Source organism: Mesoplodon bidens (assembly GCF_964165515.1).
Source record: "Mesoplodon bidens genome assembly, chromosome: 5".
Lineage (NCBI taxonomy): Eukaryota > Metazoa > Chordata > Mammalia > Artiodactyla > Ziphiidae > Mesoplodon > Mesoplodon bidens.
In genome coordinates, this window is record NC_138161.1 from 46,512,182 (window position 1) to 46,538,635 (window position 26,454).

Here is a 26,454-nt window from a genome sequence, read left to right on the forward strand (position 1 = left end):
GCCGATTACTGCATACTCGTCTAAAAGCTCCTGATTTTCTCACGCCTGCATAGCAGTCACTGTGGGTACATATGTGACAGAGACTCATACTTCCATGCTGTCAACAAAAGAAACTAAAGCATCTGCAATGAAGCAAAATCAGTTTCTATTACAGCTTTGACTCAAAGGATATGAAATAAAAGACTGAGGTAGCATTACAGGAGATCTGAACTGCGATTACAGATCTGTTGGCTGTGAATCTTTTGGCAAATCACTTTACGTCACTAAAACTCTGCTGCTTCAGTTTAAAAACAGAGATAATCATCTCCGCAAGGCCTACATCATGGAGTTGATATGAGGGCTCAGTTCCAGAAGAGGATATAAAAATGCTCTGAAAAGTATGAAATACTCTCACTAGAAGTATAAAAATATTAAATAATATTTGGGGTGTATATAAATAGTCATTATAAGAATTTCTTAAACCAGTGTGAATATATCACATTAAAATTGCACATATATATATACACATATACACACACACATATATATAGCAAACAAATTAATTTGATCAGTTAGGTTTCTGAAGTAAAATATCATGTGTCAGTTCTCATAATAACAGGAAGTTGGTGCCCCACCCCTTTGTGAAATGAAGCACGCAGAGAGCAATCTATCCAGATTGATAAAGTAATGTCACAAGAAACAGGTGATAACATTTAGGGCCCCGAAGGCACCTTATTCCCAGTACACTGTGAAGAGAAGAACCTTCCCTCATGCTCTACCACTCTCCCGAGTGACTAGAAAAGAAAAATAAATCCTAGCTCTTGGTGGAGAGCTATCATTGATTGGTTGAGAGCACAGCCTTTGGAGTCAGGGTGCTCCAGAAGCAAATCCTGATTCCTCTTAAGCTGTGTAACCTTGGTCAAGTTACTCCCCCATCTGCTCCTATTTCACCTCCGTAAAATGAAGGTGATAAAGTACCAACCTCTTGAGAATTAAAAGACACAGTATGTTGGATGGTTAGCACAATGCCAATATATAAGAAACACACATTAAGTGTTAGCTATTATCATCATCATCATCATCATCTACTTGAAAGGATGTGATTTGTACATCAACCCCTTCTTTTCAAGGGTTAGAGTCAGTGGAGGGAGCACACTGAGAGAAACTCCTCACACAGAAAATCTCTTGGCAAAGGTGAATGAGGATGCTGAGGAAACCAACCAGCACAGAGCAGAAAGAATAAAGTTCAATATCAAATTGTCATCACCCCATAAACTTGCATCTTGCCAAGGCACATGGACTTCACACAAGGGTTGCAATGCTGTCAGGAGAGGGCATAGATGAGGATAGTCTTTTTCACATTCCAGAAAGGACACAACAGTCAAAAGAAGGCAATACCTTCCCTGTCTTCTTGAATTGTTTCCTCTCTTTCACTGTGGTGAGGTAGATCACGGCTACGTACTCAAGGACTGACAGGAAGACAAAGAGGGAGCTAAGCCACAGGTACACGTCCACGGCCTTGACATAGGACACCTGGGGCACGGAGGCACTCACCTCAGAGAGGATCGTGGACGTGGTCAGCACCGCGGTGATCCTGCCATTTGAGAACAGTGATGAGTTCAGTGACATAACCCTTCAGCTCCAGGTGCTGGTGCTGGATGACACCAGGGGATACATTCCCAGATTGATACCTGGTGATCAAAGGTGTGTGGGTGTGGGCGGAATCCCAGCATGTTAACCTCGTACACGGCTTGAGCCTAAGCAAGAAACTCTGCTTGAATTTCTCTTTCCATCTCTTTTTCTCACCCTCACCCCCATTGTCTGTGACGTTTCCTTCCCTCCAGCTAAAGTCTCCACTGAGTCAGACTTGTCTTTAAGGATCCATTGCTTCCCACCCTCAATTGGGCCTCTTTTAACCATCCCAGGAAGGTAATAATGTATTCAAGTTTTAAAACTTCTTCTGAGAAAGAAATTCTAAAACCACTTCCACTACCCTTCCCCATCATTTCACAACTTTTACTGTTCAGAAAGCGTCTTCATGTCAATCTTTCATCTTTCATTTGTCAGGGAGTGATCTTTAGTAGCATTAAAGATTGCTTTCTCTGTATTTTTCTTTCATATAGAATACTTACAAGCCATCGTTATTGGTATCACTTTGCCCCTTGTTATTGAAACTACAATTCAGTTGAGATTCAGAATGGAAGTGTGTTAGTGGAGGCTGGGTTCAGTGTAAATATTTACTAAGCAACTGCTAAATGCCACTTACTTTTTGTGCCTCCCCTCCCTTTCCCTTGTTGTCCAGTACTCCCACCACTTTCCTTCTCTTCCCTTTCTCTTCCTGACCACTGCCTTCCCCTTCCCTTTCCTTTTCTTCTCTTCCTTTCCCTTCTTTAATCCCTGCCATGGGCGTCAGAGGTAACGGAGATCAATGTTCTGGGGGACAATGGAGAAAGAAGTGACTCTGAGATTTCCTTAATAAAATGCCAGCCTTGGGGAGGGCTATTCTGTGTCTACACTAATTTCTCAGAGGCATACTGCAAGAGTACTGCCTGGAGAGAAAGTAAAGTATTGTAAATATTTGAAATGTACACTGGCTGGCATGGTTTTATTTATTAACTTCCCACCAGGGAAGTGCAAATGGAATCCTTAATGATTTTTATAAGTTGTGAGGACATTTTAATGTTAACAGACAGAGTCCCGAACAGCAGGAAGAGCACTGCGATTTACTCCTAAATGTACAGACACAGCATGTGGACAGCTTTCACCCACACATTTCTACCTTTTCAACAAATTCTATAATTCTGCAAGGTTCTCATCTGAGGGAGGCCCATATCAAAGACAATGACAGTGCTACAGAGCTATCCAATTTCAAATTAAGTTTTTCTTTGGATGATCAAAACCAATGCAATTTGCCAATTTGATAGTCACCATAGGAGGGCCTGGAATCTCACCTTCACACTGATTTGAACTCCAGAATAAGAAATCTAGAAGCTTCTCTAGCACTTACCATGAAATGCAGGCCACTGAGCCATTGAGTCTCAGGTTTCCCCAACAATGGTAACATCAGTAATCTGCGTATCGGTGGATGCTGCTTGCATTCCTTGCTACATAAACATGGAGATGTGAAATTTTTATTAATGGATCAGGTGTATGTATAGCTGAAGCTGAGATTAATAAATAAAACTTGTTTGCCTTTATTGAATGTTTACCCGCCACAAACCTAGGTAAATATTAGCCACAAGTTGCAGAAAAGAAATATGAGTGGAGAGTGGCTAATGAGCCTGAGTTTGGTCAGGAGCAGGACTGAAACCTTTCTCTCTGAGTGTAGAACCCATGCTTTTTTCATGCAAACCTGTGGCCTCTCAGTCTGAACCTGTAAAGGTAATTTCCTTTTGTTTTTAAGATTATAAACCAAGTTCGGGCTTCCCTGGTGGCGCAGTGGTTGAGAGTCTGCCTGCCGATGCAGGGGACACGGGTTCATGCCCCGGTCCGGGAAGATCCCACATGCCGCGGAGCGGCTGGGCCCGTGAGCCATGGCCGCTGAGCCTGCGCGTCCGGAGCCTGTGCTCCGCAACGGGAGAGGCCACAACAGTGAGAGGCCCGCGTACCGCAAAAAAAAAAAAAAAAAAAAATTATAAATAAATAAATAAATAAAAAGATTATAAATCAATTTCTACATATGGAGTATCTCTGAGACAAGATGCTGTAAAATTGAGTGTAGAATTATGTCAGGAAGCATGAAGGTACTTTGTGCTTTACAAGAGGCCAAAAGTCTTCTGTCAGGATTTCCCTGGTAAAACTGTGAAAACTGTGAAAATCCTAAATGAACATTCCTATTTAGGAATGCTTACCTCGTTTGCTCAAAAATGTTTAAATGTTTTCTCTTACTGGTTTTCTAAGTATGGAAGATAGAACTTGAATTTTTTTCAGTGAACAGTAACATGAAGCTTAATGGACAAAATAAGGGTTTAGAAAAACACACAAATACATGCTCTTGTCATGTATTTTAAAATTGATGACTGTTGGGTCAATAAAAGGGAATTGCATTATCTATATTTGCCAGACAGCAATAAACTAGCAGTCGTTTTCTTTAGAAGGGTGCTTAGTCCAACTAATTTATGGTAGCTTTATTTATTTTTAAACTAGCATTCTAGACTTTCCTCTTTAAAAGGAGCAAACAAGAGAGAGAGGGAGAGACAGGGAGACTGGGGAGAAGGGAATGTTGAGTACAGGGAGTAAGGGGTGAGAAAACTGATATATAAATTCCTAAAGCAATAGGACTTGGAGTGAGGAGTATTACAGCTACATTAACCACACTTACTTTGTCTTGAGCCACCCCTTAGAAATACATTAACCTTGACAAACTGTATTCATTCCAAGCCCATTAAAGTTAACATCGCAATAAAGGAGTTTTGAATTATATGAAGTGACCATTTAGTCAAAGAAAGGTCCTGTGTTGGAATTAGAGAATTATTTTCCCACCTACTGAAATTGCTAGGCATAGTTAGGAAAGTGTTAAGAGGCAATAGTTAGTTAGTCTGGCCTCTAGGACTCAACTTCCCTGAGACTTGCAGTTTCACTCACCATATTAATTCTTTTTTTTTTTTTTTTTTTTTTTTTTTTTGCGGTATGCGGGCCTCTCACTGTTGTGGCCTCTCCCATTGCGGAGCACAGGCTCCGGATGCGCAGGCTCAGAGGCCATGGCTCACGGGCCCAGCCGCTCCACAGCATGTGGGATCTTCCCGGACCAGGGCACGAACCCGTGTCCCCTGCATCGGCAGGCGGACTCTCAACCACTGCACCACCAGGGAAGCCCACCATATTAATTCTTAAGGACACATATGAGATCCAAAGAGCCCTGCAGTTAGGGGAGAATTATTCATCTATCTTTGTGTTTCATTGGCTATTTTTTGACATATATGATGGAGAGGTTCACTGACCTGTGTGAAAGCAGTAGGGTCCACAGACATCACTTAGAACTATTGAGTCAGTTCACCCCTTCAGTGGCTGTGTGGTGGGGAGCTCTTTTGAAGGAATAGGTGTCTACATTCATCTTTAAATGAGTAAAAACATTTTCCCTGTAGGCCTAGGCAGAAGAAAAATATTAAGTGATGTGAGGGAGAGAAACATAGGCTGGATATCCAAATACCACTTTATGGCCAGAAAGTAACAACCATTATTCCACAAAGGTGGTGCCAGAGTCCATGGCACAGAAGTTCTGGTTACTTCTATAATGGTAAAATGAATAGTTCCTAAGTATTTACTTTTCCAGGTATATGGGATATCCTCTGTTAGACATTTTTCTTTATGAATGACTACATGCCTGAAAGTTTTAGTTGCCTTTCTCTGCCATGTTTATTTCCTGATAAATGACCCCATTACTTCATACATTGTACATGAATGGCATACCCCAGCAGAGGGGTCAAAACAGGAATGGAGGCAAGGAAAGAAGGAGGGAGATAGAAAGGAGAGGAGAACCCTCCATGAGGATCAAAACATCCTTGAACAGCTTGTAATAGTCTCACACCAAATCGAATAGAAACATAGAATGGTGTTTTAACCCTTTACACATTCCAAGTTATGACAGCTATTATCTCTTATGAGAAGTGCCTAATCACAATGGATACTTTTGTGCTGTTCAGCTTCCACTGTTCTTTATCTGAAACGTGACAAATGTGGGACGGTTTTAACCAGCAAATGATTCATCCTCAATCAGCAAATGAACCCAAATGTGGAAGAGTCTTAATGAGCAATGAATCATCATTGTTTTCAGTTAGTAGCTAAAATACAGTTATTAAAAACATGGTGGGCTAAATACTGGTAGTTTAACAACTATGTATTGAGCACAAAATATGTGCAGGACACTGTGCCAGTCACGTAGGGACAAAAATGAGGATAATAATGATCCTTTCCCTTAAGAAACTCATATTCTAATAGAGGAGACAAGATGAGCTACCAACCCATCCCATAGCTGAACATGAAACAGAGGAAGTAGAGGTCTCAGGAGAGATACAAAGTGCTATGTGGTCCCAAGATGGGAGAGACCATATCTGCCTGGAACCATCAGTAAAGGCTTTTGGCTGTATAGAAATGGCTGAATTTGACAGAGAAAGACAGGTAGGGAGGGCATTCTAGGCAGAGTGAGAGCCAGAACAAATGTATAGAGGTGAGATACGCAGATAGGCATGAGGGCCTGTTTGAGAACATTGAACATTCAAATTGGTTGAAGCTTATTAGGGCTAGTATGTTGAGGAAGGAGTATGATTGAAAATTTAGCAAATAAAAATACAGAACACTCAGTTATATTTCAATTTCAGATGAACAATGAGCAGTGTTTTAGTATCAGTATGTCCCATACGATATTTGGGATATACTTAAACAAAAACATTATTTGGTGCTTATCTAAAATACAGATTTAACCAAGTGTCCTGTATTTTATCTGGCAACCCTCAAGGGACACCTTGGATTCCAAGTTGAGTGTATTTACTCCAATGGCATTTGAGATGAGAGTATTGTGATCACATTTGCGTTTTAGAGATATCACTCTGCTCATAGGGTTGAACTGGGGCAAGAAGAGCAGGAGGTGAAATAAGCTATTACAAGGCCTCTGCAAGCCCAAACTACATCTTTGTACAAATTAGTAAGAGGTGCCCCTTCCTCTGGAGGACGTCACCCCAAACCATGTCCCATGGAACTTGGGCTGGATTTCTGCTCCCTACTCCTCACTGGGTGCACTGAAAGATCAGGAGTTTGGGATTAACAGATACATGCTACTATATATAAAATAGATAAAAGGACTTACTATATAGAACAGGTTACTATATATAATATCTTGCAATAACCTGTAACGGGAAGGAATCTGAATCACTTTGCTATACGCCTGAAACTAACACAACATTGTAAATCAACTATACGCCAATTAAAAAATTTTTTTAAAACAGAGGGCAAAGTATCTTTTTTTTTTTTTGCAGTACGCGGGCCTCTCACTGTTTTGGCCTCTCCCGTTGCAGAGCACAGGCTCTGGACGCGCAGGCTCATGGCTCATGGGCCCAGCCGCCCGCGGCATGTGTGGGATCTTCCTGGACCGGGGCACGAACCCGTGTCCCCTACATCGGCAGGCAGACTCTCAACCACTGCACCACCAGGGAAGCCCGGCAAAGTATCTTTGAAAGAACTTGAAGGTTGTAGGAAGGAAAAGCCTGAGAGGATAGCAGTGATCTAGGAATACTCCAGTTCTATTAAAAAGAAGGAGAGGGACACTTCTTATTTGTATATTATTTTACATAAATCTGCATAGCAATTTCCTAACCCTGAGGAATCAGATGTAGACGCAAGAAGCACAGAATTTCAGGGGCAACTTAAATGGATTTCAGTGTTCTCCATTCACCCCACCCTGCCCTGGAACCAGCTTTTATTGCTGTCATTTTCAAAGTATAAGAGTTGAGCAGTCGGCTTCAGGGATCCCATTGAAAATCATATCCATAAACCTTTAGAGACTGAATGCCCTTCTCATTCTGTCTCGAGGGCTGGAAGTAGGCCTTTAGTCTCCTCTTTTGGGTCTACACTGCCCTATTGCCCTACTGAGGTCAGGGCCAGGCTGCTCTGATGTGAAGGAACAGCCACAATAATTTAATTACTCATTCAGATAGTATGTTTCCTCCTGAAGACATTCAAGCCTCAAATGCTGGTAGATTGAAGCTTTTAATAGGGGAAAGAGGCGAACAAATTATTAATATTAATGACGATTTATGTCTTTCAAATGATCTTTTGAAGTATGCATATAACCTGTGAACATTAACTTAGAAATCACCCCTTTCTGGAATGAACTGTGTGATAATTACAATGATTATGAACCACTTATGACAATCTTCTCTCTAGTTAGAACATTACAGGTGAAAAAACAAAATCAGCCAAAATGATCGAGTTCTGCCCCAAACCAGCTAAGAAGGCAGGTGGGATTGACTCTTGGGTTCCCATTAAGTAACATGTTATCTAAGTGCTTAGCTTGGCAACTCCACTTTGTAAGGACTCAATAACTGCTAAGTGGGTCTGAAATCATGCCCATAAATCTGTATGTGTGACAGTGGCATATAACATATGTAGATAGAGGAGATAATATACCCATTAATGAGGCTGGAAATGTTTCTCCACCTGAAATCTCTTGCCCACTAATGTGTCACCATACCTAAAATTCCACTGCAGTTGATTCTGATTTTAACATTTTGATTACGCCCTAATTTCTAACTAGCGCTCGTGTTTCCAAATTCAAACATCCCCCTCTCCAAGAAGTAATTTATTAAGGTACTAGTAGTATAGTGTGAATTGGTTTGAATTGAAATCTTCTGTGATGTACGGGTTTGTCAGGGAAAGTGAAATGAATTTGGGCAAGGGATAGGGAGATTTTCCTGAAAGGGAGAAGAGAGACATTTATAAAGTGAGGCTGTTTATGCTTCATAATTTCACCCTCTCTCCTTACTATCATCCAGCTTTGGTCAGTTGGTGCAGCCTTCGTACCTAATGTCTGGATTCCCGAGGAAAGAGTCCAACTACAGTTTGCCCTTGAGCCTGTCAAGCCAAATACTGTAACCTGAGCCCACATCAGTAACTATCCCTACTAAATCATCAGTCTCTTTCCCTCTCCACTTATCACCCTTTTTATTTACCTTCCTCGACATTTCTCCCATATTAACATTTCACAAAGGTGTGGAAAGACTTACCCAAGGAAACTCTTGCAGGAACAGCTCTCTGGTCAATCCAAAATGAAACCCAGGAAAGCATTACCATCAACACAGCTGGGAAATAGGTTTGCAGCACGAAGAAGAAAATATGCCTCCTTAGCACAAAGTTGATGAAAAGCCTGTTGTACCAACCTGTGAGAAAAAGCCAAAATTTTCATCAGAAGAGGCTCCTTCATGGAAACCCCACAGTTAGTGAAACAACCTGCTTCTTTAGACTCCAAGCACTTAGGGAGCATGGAACTTAACACATTCACCCTTGTTTACCCAGCATTGGCATAGGACCTGGGCCTGGCACTCCATCTAATGTTTGTTGAACTAACTGAACTGCAGTCTGTTTAATTATCTGACTCAAAGATCCTCCTTTAAATTTCATACCTGCTGTTCAGGGATGAATGGTAATTACATTTTATGGGATGGCCTTTAAAGACCTTTCTCCAAAATATACTGTGTTTGCAGTGTTTCTGCAGGTGAGAAAGTCTTCAGTACATGGCTAATGACTGATGCAATAGCCAATAAACTATTTATTAGCTATAACAAATGAAATGAAATATTTTATGTGAAGGAAAAGATTCACAGTAGCTACTAGGTCACTGAATTCCAAGTTAGGATCCAGACAGCTAGGGATTCAAAGAAGAGCTAGGGGGAGGGAGTATCTGTAAACTATTTTTTATTATTTCAAAGTTTCATGGGTACCATTAATTTATCTGTGATAAATCTGCCAAAAAGTAGCCAAATGGTGTTCTTTTGCTTGTTGTTGGAATTATATAAACTCACATTGGTAATATTGATTAATTTGTGCTGATCAAAAGTACAAATTGTAGTCACATCCACACACATTTTGTTCAGGTTTCCCTTTTCACACTGGCTGCAAGGAAGTTTAAAGCCATATTTTTGGACCATCTATAGGACATCTCTGAGTGCCATTCTCTAATAACCACATATATTCTATAACATAGCTTACCCTTGTTTTACATTTTTCTTTCTCACACATTTCTAATTCATATTATGCTTTATTTCACAATAGCTGTGATGTCAATCTTATTAAACCTTTTCTAAAATAAGGCAGTGAATAATGAAATGGTAAAAAATGAAAGTATATCTTTTATAAATAAGTGGTAAGATTAATTTGTCTATGATAAATGCAGTTTACTTTGCGACAAAATTATTCAAATCACAGAGACTATAGGTCAAAAAATAAATAAAACTAAATCATAGATGTTGCAAAGTGGGAGAACTCTTCTACTTCCTCAGTAGTAATTTCTTAGGTAACCCAAGATGGCAAACCTATTTAGACAGATTAGGTAAATATTCAGGCACTTAGTCTAAGATATACTCCTAGTCAATCCACACCGAATTGGCAGACTGCATGCCTAATATTCTACTCTTAATTAACTGCTGGTTACCCTTCTCTTTCCTACTTGTTCTGAGTTTCTCTCACCATCAGTTGATATGTTTCAGGAACACCAAACAATTTCGTTACCAAGGGTAATAAAAGATACACTACATAGTGCATTCTAAAGTCAAAATATACATTTTTTAAGCTACTCGTTGTCTTGTATTACCCATGTCACAGCCCACTTCATTATGGTTTGCAATTGAGAAGTTTGATTATGGTTGTAGAGTAGAATAATAGCATCTCTGATGTTATAGCTTCATATAATTATTGAAATTAAAAGAGATAAGGAAAAGCTGTGAAAGCACCTCATAAAGAAAGACATTAATGCATATGGTTTTAAGTCTTGAAATATATTTAGGTAACGAGGTCCTCTCTTTACTCATAATTTTCTGAATTTTTTTTTTTTTTTTTTTTTTTTTTTTTGCCACCAAGCAGGAGAAATGTTGCTCTGTCTTGCTGGGACAGGGGAGACTAGTCTCCCCTTCTTCTGGGAAGGGGAGACTAGGGATGGTTTTGTTGTTGAAGCTGTAGCCAGAAGAGCTCCCTTTACCAACCAGGAAAGGTAGTGCTGCTTTGGAAAGATGTGGCGCCCTCATTTTGGGTAGTGTAATAAATAGAGTGTGACTCCATTTTTCATATTTGACTTCTGATAACTTTTTAGCCCCACTTCCCCTTCTGTTCCACACCTGGGCAAGCTAGGAGGAAAGCCAGATGTTCCCTCTTTGGCACTGGTGGGAAGATCAAACCATGCAAGCGCGGCACCATTTAAGGGAATCCTCACCTTAGCCCCACTTTCTAACCACCATAGAACCCCAAGCCAGGCACCCTTTTCTGTTCTCTCAGACATTTTCAGACCTGTTCAGGAGCCTGCCCTGCTCTCTCTAGAAAACCTCATTATGTGAGTAATAAATCTCTTTATACCCTTTTGGCATGTGTGTGGCATCACAATGACGTACTTGATTGATTGATTGATTGATTGATTCAGCTGCTATTTATTGAGCACCTATCATGCACCAGGCACATTCGAGGTGAACAAGAGAATGGGATGGTGAACAAGGCAGACAGATCCCTGCACTCTTTCTAGTCAGGCACTCAGACAATAAGGCAGACAAATAGAGATGTATTTCAGGACATGGTTAGTGATGTGAAGACAAATACACATGGGGAATGGTAAGGAGGGAAGTCTATTCTAGATAGGATGGCTAGGAAAGCATTATTTTGTGTGTGTGTGTGTGTGTGTGTTACGCGGGCCTCTCACTGTTGTGGCCTCTTCCGTTGCAGAGCACAGGCTCCGGATGTGCAGGCCCAGCGGCCATGGCTCATGGACCTAGCCTCTCCACGGCATGTGGGATCTTCCCGGATGAACCCGTGTCCCCTGCATCGGCAGGCGGACTCTCAACCACTGAGCCACCAGGGAAGCCCTAGGAAAGCATTCTTTGAGGAGATGATATTTGAACAAAGCTCTGAGCAAAATGAGGAGGCTGGTCATCAAAAGATCAGGGGAAAACATTCCAGGCAGAGAGAGAAAAGGCCAAAGCAAAAACCCTGCAGATGGAATAAGATGGGTGTGTTTGAAGACAAGCAAGAAGTAGGGAGAGGGGGCAGGGGTAGTTGGTGAGGTCAGAGCCTTAGGCAGAGACAGATCACGTAGGGCCTTGCAGGCCATGGTGAGAAGCTTAAATTCTGTTGTAAGTTTGGTGGAAAAACACCAGAGGGTTTTGAACAGAGAAGAATTGTGCTATTTATGTTTTCAAAAGAACACTCTGTCTGCTGTATTAAGAGTAGACTGCAGGGGCTGAGAGGAAGCAAGACGTCTAGTTAGAGGTGGTTATATAACGAAGACAGAAATCTGCACAGACGGTCCCTGACTTAAGACGATTTGACTTACAATCTTTTGACTTTATGATGGTATGAAAGCAATACACATTCAGTAGAAATTGTACTTCCAATTTTGAATTTTGATCTTTTTCCCGGGCTGGCCATATGCTCTTGTGTGATGCTGGGCAGCCGCAGCAAACCAGCCCCCGGTTAGCCCCAGATCACGAGGGCAAACAACGGATACACTTACAACCATTCTGCACCCAGACAACCATTCTGTTTTTCACTTTCAGTACAGTATTCAATTAAATTACAGAAGATATTCAACACTTTATTATAAAATAGGATTTGAGTTAGATTAATAAGTGTTCTGAGCACATTAATGGTAAGCTAGGCTACTTATGGTATTTGGGAGGTTAAGTATATTAAATGCACTTCAACTTATGATGGATTTATTGGGAGGTAACCCCATCGTAAGTTGAGGAACACCTGTATTGGAAAGGTAGAGGTGGCTGCCTATAAAAGAAGGATGATCTTATTGGCCAAATGGGATGCTTGTTTGGACTCGGGTCTTTCCACTCGTACTTTGCAGACAGTAGATGCTCAATAAATGCTGATAAATTGTCCACATAAAATACTGTACCTGTGCTGCTATAGAAAGCAAATCCATTAGATGCACCGAATTCCTCAATGAAGAACTGAGAAAGCGCAATATGCTCGTCAGTATTTAGGGACTTGTTTCCATGTTTCCAGTACAGCATTAGATCCTCCTCGTTGTAGGCATCTAAGACAAGAAAATAACATTCTTTTATTGGAGTAAGCTCTTGTAAGTTCCATGAGGTCTATGACCATGTTTTATACAGTTCTGTATCCCTGGGGTCTGGTCCAATGTCATGGCTCTGAAATATATGTTTGCCAATAGACTGATAATATCCACATCTTCAAAAAGAAAAAAAAAACCTCCAAAATTTAGACCCCGATTACTGGCATAGTGGGGCAGCTTTTCCTGTGCCCACGTGATGCATTAAAACTCTCCTAATAGCTGTTTCCATGTCTGTGTGCACTGTGATGTTATAGCACCGGCTTTCACTCACAGGTCTGATGCCAAGTCTTTAGGGCCCTTTAGTTTTGTAGCTCTATTGGATGAAATTCCAGAGTAAGCTGGGCTTGTACAGAATTTTCTTCTATAATCAAATACTATTATAGAGAGTTTCCAATGGATTTGGGGAGGAGCATCTATGTAGGAGACATCCATTGAGATTCCCAGCATTTTACCCACATTATGGAAAACTGCAGTCAGCTTTTAGGATATCATGTCAAAAATAGCTGGTGGGTCAAAGTAATTGACAGGGAGCTGGCTCAGATGCCCTCTGACAGGGCTTTGATTAGGAGGTTTAAGTCTAGAGCTGGGTTTTTCCAGGGAAACAAAGTATACTTAATGGAAGATTGGGATTCATACAGGAACATAAATGGCAAAGCTTTCTAAATCTGCCAGTCTGTGTTAATAGCATCAGCAAGAATACAACTTTTGAGGGAGCTACTCCTTTAAAATCATTGTGGAAGCTGCAGAATATGTAGTTATCAAAGCATTTTTTTCCTTGAATCTTCTATCTTCTCATTTGAGAGACAATTTGCCATCATCATTCTTACTAAAAAACCAACCAACCAACCAACCAACAAGCTGTTTTGGACAAATATATTTATCAAGATGTTTACATGCTTGTTAAGAGTATGCTTATTTATATGCAAGTATGTGGTGGTGTGTTCAGACCACACATACTCCATAGGGAAGTAAGACTTACAGCTTTCCAGTTCAAGGGAACAATTTTGAGTGTCAAGTGGAAACCTGCTGAAATCCATAAAGCACATTGCTGTAACAGTTATCCTATAGCAAGAATGAGAAAAAGAAAATGCAGATCATTTAAACACATGGTCAAATAAGCAATGCAGCATTGAAGCTCTCTGACACTTTTCAGTGCCTTTCAAGACTAATGCAAAACAGGTGTTACCATCTTCTTTCCAAGTAACCCATAAGGAAGCAAACCCAGGAAGGTAGGTGATTTGCTTAAGACAGAGTTAATGAGTGAATTCCTGCCCTAATAATTGCTTCTGATTTCACCATTTCCTGCTCAGCTTCCTCTATATTTTCTGGGTGTTTTCAGAAAAACACACTTCAAAGTGAGAAGACTTTTAAATAGATTTAAATATTTTCTGCTTTCTGGAAGATCCAAACTTAAATAGTTTCCAGTAATAAAGAGCTGGAATGGTGGTAATAAAAACCTATGAATAAAGGTTTCTTTCACAAAGCAAGTTTACCCGAGGAAATTATCTTTCCAGGAGTGAGGGGAAAGCCTGGAGCATTTTCAGTTATAGATCTACGTGCTATTAAGCACGTAATTCAGGTGCTATTAAGTTGAAAGTCTTGCATACTGATGAGGGCTGTTTTTTTCAAATTTTATGTCCTTTTAGCTTTTCCTGCCTTCAGGCAGAGGCTGTTGAACTTTGGTATCCGCAATAGCAGATCAGAGGTTCCTTAAAAGGCCCCTGAGCAAGTCTGCAAAAAACAAAGGCAACAGCTGCTCCTACCCATGGTGTATCCAAGTTAATCAGAGGAGTAGAACCATTTTATCTGCCGGGGGTTGAATTCTACTGTCAATAGTCAGGCAGCAAAATGCCAAGCCAGGGAGATGTCTGGATAACTTTGTGTCACAAAACATATTCATTTTGGCATCTTCCTTGTACTTTAAAGCTGGAGAGGACTTCTGAAATCTTTGAGTCTACTTCCTTCAGAGTACATATGAATAAATTAACAACCAAGGAGATTAGGCAGGCACTATTAAAGAAAAAACTATTCATGACACTTGTTAAAGAATGGTAAGGCAGACTCTATTTAGGAGGGCTACTATAATTTTTTTTTAATGGGTAAGAAAGATTGGGCTCAACTCCAAATATAATGAGTGGGAATTTATAGTGAAGGAAGAGGGAGTGGCATGGAGGTGTGGAGGTCAGTGGATGAACAATTACCAAGAGGAAACATCAGGGCTTGGGGGATTCTGGCTAAATGGACCTAACAGGATTCTTGCTGAAGGGGGGCCAGGGTGATCAGATATCAGCTGGGGGTTAGGGGGTGGATGAGGAACCTCATCAGATATGGAGGGTGATCAGATATTGAGAATGGGGGAGCAGGGCCTAGGTGAGAAGAGAGTTCAGAGGAGACTGAGTAGAATTTGGTCAAAGAGAGAACCTTTGTCAGTAGACGGTGTCAGAACCAAGCCTGAAACCAGGTGACTGGCTGGGCTTCGACTGGCTCTGCCGTCAGCTGAAATAGCTGTGCAGGCAACAGTTTTGAGTCCTTCTGTGTTGGGGGATCTCCAAGACCAACCTCAGTTTCAATGTTTCACTAGAAGTATTCACAGAACTCATCAAAGCTGTTATACTAACAGTTAATGGTTCATTGCAATGAAAGGATACCAGTTAAAATCAGCAATGAAATAAGATGCATAGGGTAGGTTCCAGGAGAGACCAGGAGCAAGTTTCCAGCTGTCCTGTTCTAGTGGAGGTATGTGGACAGTGCTTACTTCTCCTAGCAATGATGTGTGACAACATGCACGGACAATTGCCAACCAGGGAAGCTATATAAGCTTTGGAGTCCAAAGTATATATTAACTGAAGGTTGGTCACATAGTTATGGCTGACCTTAGTCTTGAACTCCTCCAGAGATCAAGTTGATACCGTGTGGCTCAAGGCCTCCGGGTAAACAAAGACATACTTATCAGGCAGGATATTCCAAGGGCTTGTAGGTTATTTCCCAGGAGGCAGGCAAAAGCTAAATCTTTCTTTGGAATGTGCAGGGTAAGGATAATCCACTTAATTCTCCAGTGGATATCACCTCATCAAAATAATTAATTTTAATCAGTTGATTCCTTGGCCAGATGCTGCCAATCGGCTTCTGATTCCTAGGAACACTTGATTCCAGTACTTATTAGAGTCCTGTTACTTCTGATTTAAAAGTCCTATGGAAAGTAGTATTTTCCTTTAATTTCATTTTTTTAAAAAAAGCATATGAAACGTCTGGTAATAGCACCTTTGTACTAAAGTGAGCAAGGTGTTTTTAATGAACAAAAAGAATCTGTATTGGTTTGATAGACCATCTGAAATGGTCTATTTCCATTGTAACAAATTACCATAAACTTGGTGGCTTAAAACAACAGAAATTTATTCCATCACAGTTCTGGAGGCCAGAAGTCTGAAGTTAGTATCACTGGACTGAAATCAAGGTGTTAGAAAGGCCCTGCTCCCTCCAGAGGCTCTAGGGGGGAAATTCATTCCTTGCTTCTCACAGCTCCTGGTAGCTGCCAGCAGCATTCTGGGGCTGGTGGTTGCATCACTCCAATCTCTGTCTTCATGGTCACACTGCTTTCTACTCTTCCATGTGTGTCAAATCCTTCCTCTGCCTTTCTCTTATAAGGATACGGATGATTGCATTTAGGACCCATCCAGATAATCCAGAATAATTCCCCTATCTCAAGACCCTTTATTTAATCGCATCTGCATAGATCCCTTTTTTTTTTTTTGCCATATAAAATAACCTTCACAGGTTCCAGGGATTAGGACATGGATAACTTTTGGGAAGCTAATTTTTTTTTCAGTTTACTACTGAATATTTCTGGAATTTCTAAGACATAAAAAAAAAGAATTGCTTGGATTTACCAAACATTTTTAGGATTACCTATGGTAAGCCACTCAGTAAGCACAGGACTCAGGCTTAAAAACATATGGTATATTAAAGATGGAGGGATATTATAGCATAGTGTCAGAACAAATGTATTAAATTAAATTTTTTTTTCATTTTCAAAATTTTTTAAATGAAGAAACTAGGGGTAACTTGGATGATGACTATATATTCCTGTGAAAAATGAAGGAGATAGTTAACAAAATTATTTAGTTGATCCAAGATTCCAGGACTGCTTGCTGGGGTGCAGGGTGGGGTGGAATTGGTGAGGAGGAAAAGTAGTTTTGTATACTTATAAAATTGTGGGCCAGATTATTAAGGATTTCCATAATTCAGCTCCAATCTGTCCAACCTTATTTCCTATCATTCTCCAATACATGCCCAGAGTGGGTACAGTTAGACTAGGAAACCATTCTTTAAAACCTGGAAGTTAGAACCAGGAAAAATCACAACTTCTGCTTGTGTCCCAAGCTCCAGCATTACTAAATACAGCAATATTGGGAGTTTAGCCTGAAGTGAGACCCATCAGCTTTGGTGTAGATGGTGTGGTATAAGGAAGCCAAAGGTAGTAGACAGCCTCCTTACCTGACACTGAAGAGGACATTTCCATCAGGGTGTACACACAGCATGATGTTCTCCACAGTTGTATCATGGATGAAGGACCTCTTAGAATGGACAAAAAAGATATCAGGCACCCAAATCTTTTCGATTAATCTGTGATCAAAAGTCATGCTTTTGTTGGTTTTGCTGGGAAAGGCAAGTCTTTCATCTTTCCAGTAATGCCTGAGATAAAAAGTCATTGTAAAGTCCTAGGCAGAGAGAAAAAGAGACAAGTCAAGGCCAGTAGGAATATGGTTCAGGATGACCAATCAATGCTATTAGTCTCGATTGGTTTCCTTGGGTGTTAGTGACCTGTCCGTGAATAGCTTATATTTTCAGGTAGATTTAGAATGAAGCTACCGAGCTTCAGTCACAGAGCCTCTCCCTCACCTGGACTCTGGTGAATGTTGAGAGTTTCTGAAAACCACCAAGTATTCAAGTTGGTGAAGGGAAACAGGTTATAACTGGGAAGCATTTCTACATAAGCACTCTGGTAAATCACCTAAAGAGATCTCAGAAGAAAGGAACCTGAAACTCCATGGCCTGGTATTTTATTTTGGTTTTATTCTCATTATAAATAAATATTCACTTTTGTGATTGATTTTGTATCCATACATTTATATTGTTTTTGTTAAAGAAGCCCTCCCCAAGTTGAAAAAACTACAGTCCCACAAAAACCTGGACACAGCCTTTATTGGAGCTGTTAGTGGAAAGCATGTTTTCAGAGGTTCTGAAAAAGCAACAATGATCTCCCTCTTCTTGAGAGACAGAAAGAATGCCAGGAAATGGTGGTGCTGGAATTTTAGTGTGCAAAAAATCACCTGTGAATTCGTTAAAATGGCACATTCCCCAGAAGCTAGTTCCCAGAGATTCTGATCCAGTATGGCTCAGGTATTTGAATTGTTAATGTGCATTCCAGTTGTAAGGAGGTAAGGATGAGGGGAAAAAGCTATATTAACATTATGTTAGCAGAAAAAAAAAATGGTTAGTCAATAATTTGAGTTTTATTTGGCTCTCAGATATGACATTAAATATTTTGTTTGAACAGAAATTCTCCTATCTTCGTCCAAGTCATTGGGTGTGGGCAACGACAATGTGTTTTACTTTCCCAAATGCTTACTTCATACTATCATTTATTTCCCAACAACACTCCTATTTTTCTTGAAATAACACGTATAATAGAACTTTGACATTTATTACACAAGCAAAGAACAAATCTCAGTAAACCACGAATAAGTCATCAAGTAATGATAAGCTCATTTGTTTTTCTTAGGATCAGAATAGAGGTACATTGTATTATTGCTCTGCGTTAATCTGGGAGCATCAGCCCTGTGTAATTTTGGATTACGGTGAGGGTGAATAAATAGAATGGTTCATTCATTACTGTAACACTACTCCACAGGGAATCCTGTGGGTTACTGCATGGACTGCTTTAATGAGCATATATTTGGTTTTAGATGCTCAGTCTGATCAGAAGGGCACTGGGCAAATACTGAGTCTATGAAGTCAAATGTCAGACATTGGTATATACATATCAGTGGTACATCAGCATCACCGCTAGTTGGCACTATCATGAGAAGTGGGCTGAACAGCCTGTTTTGAGGAGAGCAGGACAAAACTAAAAGGGATCGAAAGTGAATTCAGGGTGGGACAAGGGAGCATGGGAAAATGATAAATGAGAAGCAAAAGAAGCCAACACTGGAGGTCACTGATAATTTTTTCAAATTAGGCATGGAGAATGCAGACCAGTTTTTGCTGATACCGAGTACTAAGGCTGAACTTATTCAGGAGAAAAGGATGAGGTCCAGTTTTGGGGGCTGTAGGGTAGACACAAGGAGATTTTTAGATGCAGACTGGGTCATTCAGGTATCACTTAGAGATTATGCCAGGAGAGGCGAAATGAGAGCCTGCTTCTGGAGCACAACAGGCTCAAGGAAATGTCACTAAAAGCCACTTTTGGTAAGGGAAAAGCCAACGCTTTCTAATCAAGGCATTTTTGAATAGTGGGTACTATTGGTGCTATTCCCTCTGGGGGTAGGGTGCTTCAAATGAAGGAAGTTTCATTTAAGGTTTGATATTGAACTGAAATAAATGTTAAATTAGATAATGACAAGGACTAGAAGGACATTAACTGAAGATTGAAACCAGATGTTGGGCCATAGAAGATCTTATTTAGACTTTTCTGGAATTTTTATGTGTCCTGTAATTTTCATTTAGCTAGCATTTGGATGGCAATGACTAGTTGAAGGAATCACTATAAATAAAAATATTAATTAAGTTTACATATGAAAAGATTATTTGCTCTTTCAATTTTAAGTGATTTATATTTTCTAGGTCCTGCTTCCTTGAGAGATCCCTACTTTATTCTCTCTCTTTCATTCTCTTCTTTTTCAAAAAAAATTATCTTTGTGGTAATTGCATACTAAAAATAATATGTAGAATCTAAATTTCAATACTTAATTCTATGAAAAACACTATATATAAGCCACAGTTCATATATCAAAAATACTTTTATTCCAAAAAATATCCCAAAGCAACTTTTGAAAATTTCACAAGAACACACATGTAAAAGATTCCAGAAAAGGGAATAAAATGCAAGGATTAACATACATGAAATGACCAGATTAGATAAACAACAAACTAAATCTTTCCAGGTGGAAAACGGAGTTTGAAAGTAATTCATATCTTCTCTATTCATGGAGGGGGTATTCCCTGGTTTTTTTTTATCACCCTCCAGCCCCCTGCAAAAACCAAGCTTCCATATTCAAAGTAGAAAATGAAAGACAATAAGCATTTGGCTAAGAGTTGCAGCTTCAGATGTCTCCCTGGATCAGGACCTGGCAGGAAACACCAATGAATGAAGCAGGATGAACCTAAGGGGAAAGCCAGGCATGGGTTCCAGGGCAAACGGGAGGGCACAGGCCCTATCTAATGGCATTCACAAACTGTCTAAAACTTGGGGGGAGGTAGGAACAAATCCAAAATTGAAACCACAACCAAAACCAAAACATGTTCAAAGCTGCATCCTACCAGTGAGTACCTGTTAGGGCCCTTGTCATTAATAGTTGCACATAGTGTAATGTTGATAGGAAACAAAAGAAAGACAACTACAGGAGATGATGAAAAAGACAACACAACTGAAGAGAACAAAATTACATGGAAAGAGTGATTCAAATATAAGAATGTACATCACTTAGGTAAGAACAAGGAGATGGACATTGAAAATTTGAAACTATAACGCACTTTTTTTTTTTTTTTTTTTTTGCGGTAAGTGGGCCTCTCACTGCTGTGGCCTCTCCCATTGCGGAGCACAGGCTCTGGATACGTAGGCTCAGTGGCCATGGCTCACGGGCCCAGCCGCTGCGCAGCATGTGGGATCTTCCCAGACCGGGGCACGAACCCGTGTCCCCTGCATCGGCAGGCAGATTCTCAACCACTGTGCCACCAGGGAAGCCCTATAACGCACTTTTTATTTGGCATAGAAAAATATATTAAAATGGGCTACACAAAGCTCTGAGACATTAACAAATTAACAGAATAGTAGTAGGTAAAAAGGAATTACATCAATAACGTATATGTTTGTGCAAGTAAATATTATTCTCAAAGTACCTGAAAAAAGCTTAAAATGACTTAAATGAAACACAACTCTGGTAATTATGTAGACTCGGTAGTTCTAAAGTGGGAGTAGAGAAAATGAAATGGAAAAATTATGGTAGGGGATATTAAAACATAAAAATACCTAAAATGGTAAAAACCGGGTTGGGGGAATGGGGAAGAGGAAACAAAAAAGCAAAGCATATAAAATGGCAAAGGAAACAGAAAAAGGCTAAAAGGAAGGCTGAAGATGATAATAATCAATCAGTTTAAAGTTTTAAGGGATGGTGGTTTTCAAGTACTACTCCATAAAAATGGCAAATATTTCAGTGCAAAAATAAAATAAGGGCAGTCTCTTCTGGATTTCTAGAAACTATAAGGGAATGGACAAACTTAATTTAAATTTTTAGTCCTATGAGTTTAAAAATCCTTTGTTCTCTGCTATTGTTTGTCTACAGATAAGCAAAGTTAGTATTAACTGAAAAATGTGGAAGCATTCTATCAACCCAGATTCAAGTGTTTATCATTTTGTGGGTAAGGACTCATGGTTGTGACTTCATATTTCACATATATTATGATCACCTTTTCTTCTTGTGCAATTGTTTCTGGTTCATGTCACATAGCTAAATATATCATGTCCTTCAGTGATCCACCACTGTAAAGCCATTAGAAGGAAAAGAGAAGAGGAGAAAAGGAATGAGAATTTTAATCAGAGGTAGAAAGAAGTGGATAGAAGAGAGTAAAGCAACTTCAACTTTATTAAGTAGGAAAAATAAGTAACATACATAATTAAGATGATTTATTAAGACACCAGTGATTTTGACACTATTGAGACTCTATCCTTTCAGAAAACGTATCTCATGGAGAAACTTACCATGTTAACCTCTGAAATGCTGTCAATGCTTTCAACCTGGACATCTATACCCACTGGCACTGGAGATCCTTCAGAAAGAAGAATGGGTAATATAACGAGGAATCAGGATTATTTTGGAAACATTTAAAGTGGAGAGGGATCAATGTTGCAAATGAATTATTTTTCAAGTTTTAACAATAAATCTCTCCATTGTCTATTGATATATTATTACACATTCAGGGAGAGGATGTAGTCATGGAGTTCATGACTTTGGTAAATATGGGAGCCTTTCCTCCCTTGCCAAAAATTCAGCCTTTTTCACTTGGGCAGTGCATGGCAGGCTAGAGGAACACACTTCTAGTACAGTGCTACACAGGGATGCTGCACATTCAGAAATGTCGCTTCTCAGATCATCAGTAACCACAACCTGCATTTGGGATAAAGCAAACATCCTTTGAAATGTGTGGCTGAGAGTATTCTGAAAGTCAGAATTGGAGCAACTTCAGACAGACAAGTGCTGAGATTGGTGTGCAGCTGGGTCTCACAGAATCAGGCTCATGCACCCAGAGAACAGACTGAGACCAAGACATTTCCTTGTTACACCTTACAAAGGGTTTCATCTGTTCCTGTGTGAGGGGATGCTGATGTTAATAACTTCATTATTTAGTATTGTGTATGAAATTTGATGCATATGTATGTTCAAATAGTTTGTATATTTACACATATAGTCTTCATATGTTTTCTTTCCATGGTGACCAATTCTCAAACTTTATAATCCCGAGTTAAAAAATGCTTTCAACTATTGTTGACAAAACAGAAATCTTGCCTAGATGGATCCCAGGTGGCTGTTTCAGTCAAGATTCTGGGATTTAGAAGGGACAGGCCAGAAAAACTTCCTTCCTTATTGTCTGGATGTGCTACATGTGACATATATGTGAGTATAATTTAATAATGCACCTAATTATTGTGTTTTAAATGCACATTATAAAACAAGATATGCCTCACCAGTCCCTGTGCCCCATCTATGACCCCCCTGGCCCATTAATTGGCTGACGTTACCTTCACTTTATAGATCCAGATTCCCTCTTCTATTCCATAAGTCTAAACCCTCAGTATCATTCTTTACTTACAAGGGTATCAGCTGGCCAGGCACTGGGCCTGTCACTAGAATATATTTCTGTTTCAGGCTTTAGGAATACCTTACTTGCATCTTAACCACCAGCTACGTCCTGCCATATTGGACCAATTACTTCCTGTAATGTTAATAATGGCAATTCTATTAAAATTTTGTTTAATGATAATTATGATTAAGCATTAACTTGGGAACAGCTCAGTATTATTCCTTTATCAGCTTCACCTCTGGTTCTTTTATTTTGTTTGGTTGTCTTTTTTCTTTAATTGGTAGAGCTATCAAAATAAAAAAAAAATTATGGAAAGATCTCATCCCTGCCCCTATCTGGCCTTTCAGGATGAGTAAATATTTCCATTAACTCCAATACTCCAAGGGACTGAAGGGATTGGACAGGGAACAGAATGTCCTGGAGAAAATTCTGGCATTAGAGTCCAGACCAGAGCTTGAATCCAGCTCCATGACTCACATGTGACCTAGGGTCAGTAACATCTCTAAGCTTAGTGTCCTCAGCTATAAGATCCAGTAGTAGTACTCACTTTGGAGACTTACTGAAAGACTAGAAATAATATACAGTAAACTTAACTGATACTCAGTAAATAGCACAGAATAAATGTTACTCTTACTGCAATTCAGCAAAAATGTGAAACTGTTCCTAGGACTGCAAAGCACAACTCCCAATCTTACACTCAAACATTTAGACAATCAGTCCACTCTTCACTACAAAATGATCCAGTGCTTCTCACAGAGAGCTTATTTTATGACAAAACCTGAACACAACTTGGATTCAAGATCTCATGACTTGTAAGTAGGACCTATTTACTGATGACTATCTCTGCAATCCAGGAACAGTCTTATAAAGCCACCATACAAGGACATTCATGCCACCACTGGACAAGCACTGGGCCCTCGGGGTTGTTTGAAGGCTGGACTGACAGTGGGGTAATAATATAGCTTGCCTCTTAGGAATGGGTTCCTGGAAACATCTTAGATTTCTTCTTTCTTCCCTCTCATTTTTTCTATTCTTGTGGGGATGAGCTCTTCCATCGCAAAGGAAAGTGTTTGTCTTCAGATGCTGTCTGACCTCATTTTTGTCTCCTTTGCATTTGATGCCCAAGTGTACTTTCTCCTGGGTCTAGGACTCTGTACTCTGCTTTGACATTCTGAGGACAGAGTGGAGGGTGAAGGCGTGTAAAGGCAAGATGCAGAATCATAGAATTCTGGAGCTGGATAAAAGCTCCAAAGATCATTCTTTTTGTAAAATAGGAGCTGAGTCCCAGAGAAAAGGTGTCAATAAAGCAAAAACCAAACCAAAACAAAAAACCATGAAATTTGTAGCCACATAAACCCGAGTTAAAATTAAACGTCTGGGGCTTCCCTGGTGGCGCAGCGGTTGAGAGTCCGCCTGCTGATGCAGGGGACACGGGTTCGTGCCCTGGTCCGGGAAGATCCCACATGCCACGGAGTAGCTGGGCCCGTGAGCCATGGCCGCTGAGCCTGCGTGTCCGGAGCCTGTGCTCCGCAACGGGAGAGGCCGCAACATTGAGAGGCCCAGGTACCGCAAAAAAAAAAAAAAAAAAAAAAAAAAAAAAATTAAACGTCTGTAAATCCTTAACTCCTCTAAGCCTCAGTTTGCTCATCTGTAAAATAGGGGAAATAAGTATATGGTATGTGCCTAACTGGGTTGCTGTGAAACAAAATGAAAAAATGCATGTTAAGTCCTTAGCCTAACCTAACATTCAAGTGTCTTAACCAACTTATTCAGTATCTATTTGATGTGTAATACATAGAATACGAAATATAACACTTTCATAAATACTCTTATTAATTCTCTATGTAAAGCATTTGGAATATAGTAAAAATTAAATGACTATTAACTATTACGATTAGGTGTTGATTTCCCAGGATCACTAACTAGGTAGTGGCATAGATGTTTATACTGCTTTATATATATATATATATATATATATATATAAATATATAAAGCTAGATCATCAATCTGGTTTGATGCATGCTGGAATAAGGAGAGCTAAATGAAAGTTATTCATCTTATTTGTGAGGTGCATTTAAAATACTTTATATATTACCTAATATTATTATAGCCACTTCGTTAGTTAGCTGGGTAGAATCAATTTTAACTCCATTTGATATGAGGGAATTCATGCTCAGCAAGGTTGAAGAGCTTGCCTGCAACTTAGAGCTGTTTAATGCAGGAATATAGCCAGGTCCCTCTGGCTCCCAATCTGGTCCTCCTGTATGACAAGCAAAGACTACACAAGAGGCTTTTACAGCTTTAGCTTTTGTTTTGACTCAGTAGTCAGTATCTAGACGCTGAATTGTTTTCACTTTAAACAAACAAAGAAATCATCATCTATAAAACTAAAACAAAAAAAACCCCTTAGTTATGGGAGATGTAAAGGGTGGGAAAGTGTAAATAAAGAAAATGAGCTGCAATTTATAACCCAAGTTAAACAAAAAGCTCCCTTAAATATGTATCCTCCTTTATCCACATAATGAGTCAATTAATCTTCTAATGCTTTATAAAAGACACTGCAGTAGCAGCTGGTTTTAATGTTAAGGCTAATTAGGAAAACATTAAGAGAAGTGCTGAAGTTACATTTAGCTCAAGAGGAAAGAAGTATGTGTGTGTGTTTGTGTTATGGACAAGTATAAAGAAAGAGAAGATAAATTTAAGCCTGTCTTTTATATCCTGCAGGCGGATTTTCCCAGGAAGGCAGGCTTGAGAGAACAGAGAAGGGGTGACCTGTATAAAAAGCGGTTCTGACCAAGACAAGAGAAGGTTAAGGACTATATTTCACAGGGCTACCAGACTGACACTTCTGACTGAACTTATGGATTTTTCTGCCTGAACTGACTGAACACACAAGCCATGTGGATACCATTTAGCTCCAGTCCGTGATTGTCAGAAAAATTTCTTAATCGTGGGATGATTTGCCACCTGCCACTAAGTAGTACATTTCAATTGCATTTTTAATGACCCCACAAAGTAGCCGCAGGAAAAAAATTGTTTTAAAAATTCTTAACCTGTACCCCTAACAGATCAAGAGAAGTGGAATTTTAAGATCAGTTTTATGTTTTTCTGAGGGATGAGGATGATATATAGGAGGGAGAATGGAGGCATAAACGCTTTAAGATAAAAGTAGAGGGTTGGCTCTTGGTAATCTATGACAATGCTTGTCAAATTGTAAAGTGTATTCAAATCACCTGCAGATCTTGTTAAAATGCAGATTTTGACTCAGAAAGCCTGGGGTGGGGCCTGATCTTCTGCATTTCTAACTAACTCCCAGGTGATTCTGCAGCTGGTCCTTGGACCACTTTGAGCTACAAAGTGTAGCGTGCTTGTTTCAAGGTCCAAATTCAAGGACGGTAATTTTTCTCTTAATCTTTCTGGCTTTCAGTGGTCTAAAATAGGCCCATAAAACCCTTTCCTCTAGGATAGGAGTTCATTTAATTGAGGAACCTAACCTGACAGGAATTAGGGCAGCTTTTTGAATTGGTGTTGAAGAGAGAACATCATTTTGCGCTGCTAACCGCTCCTCGGGAGAGGCCCATTCCAAGCCGTTCCTGTGCGTCTGGAGCCCCCTAATGGCTCAA

At 39.8% G+C, this 26,454-nt stretch overlaps 1 protein-coding gene across 1 annotated transcript in view; it reads right to left on the reverse strand.

Annotated features, from left to right (window-relative positions):
• Positions 1–26,454, reverse strand: part of GABRR3 (gamma-aminobutyric acid type A receptor subunit rho3) — a gene marked incomplete at its 3' end in the record, with an annotated part of 53,156 nt that overhangs the window by 3,993 nt on the left and 22,709 nt on the right. The window contains 6 exon segments of the mRNA XM_081234210.1: positions 1,378–1,573; positions 8,693–8,849; positions 12,575–12,715; positions 13,734–13,816; positions 17,249–17,472; positions 21,732–21,799. Coding sequence (XP_081090336.1) covers positions 1,378–1,573; positions 8,693–8,849; positions 12,575–12,715; positions 13,734–13,816; positions 17,249–17,472; positions 21,732–21,799 — 869 coding nt within the window.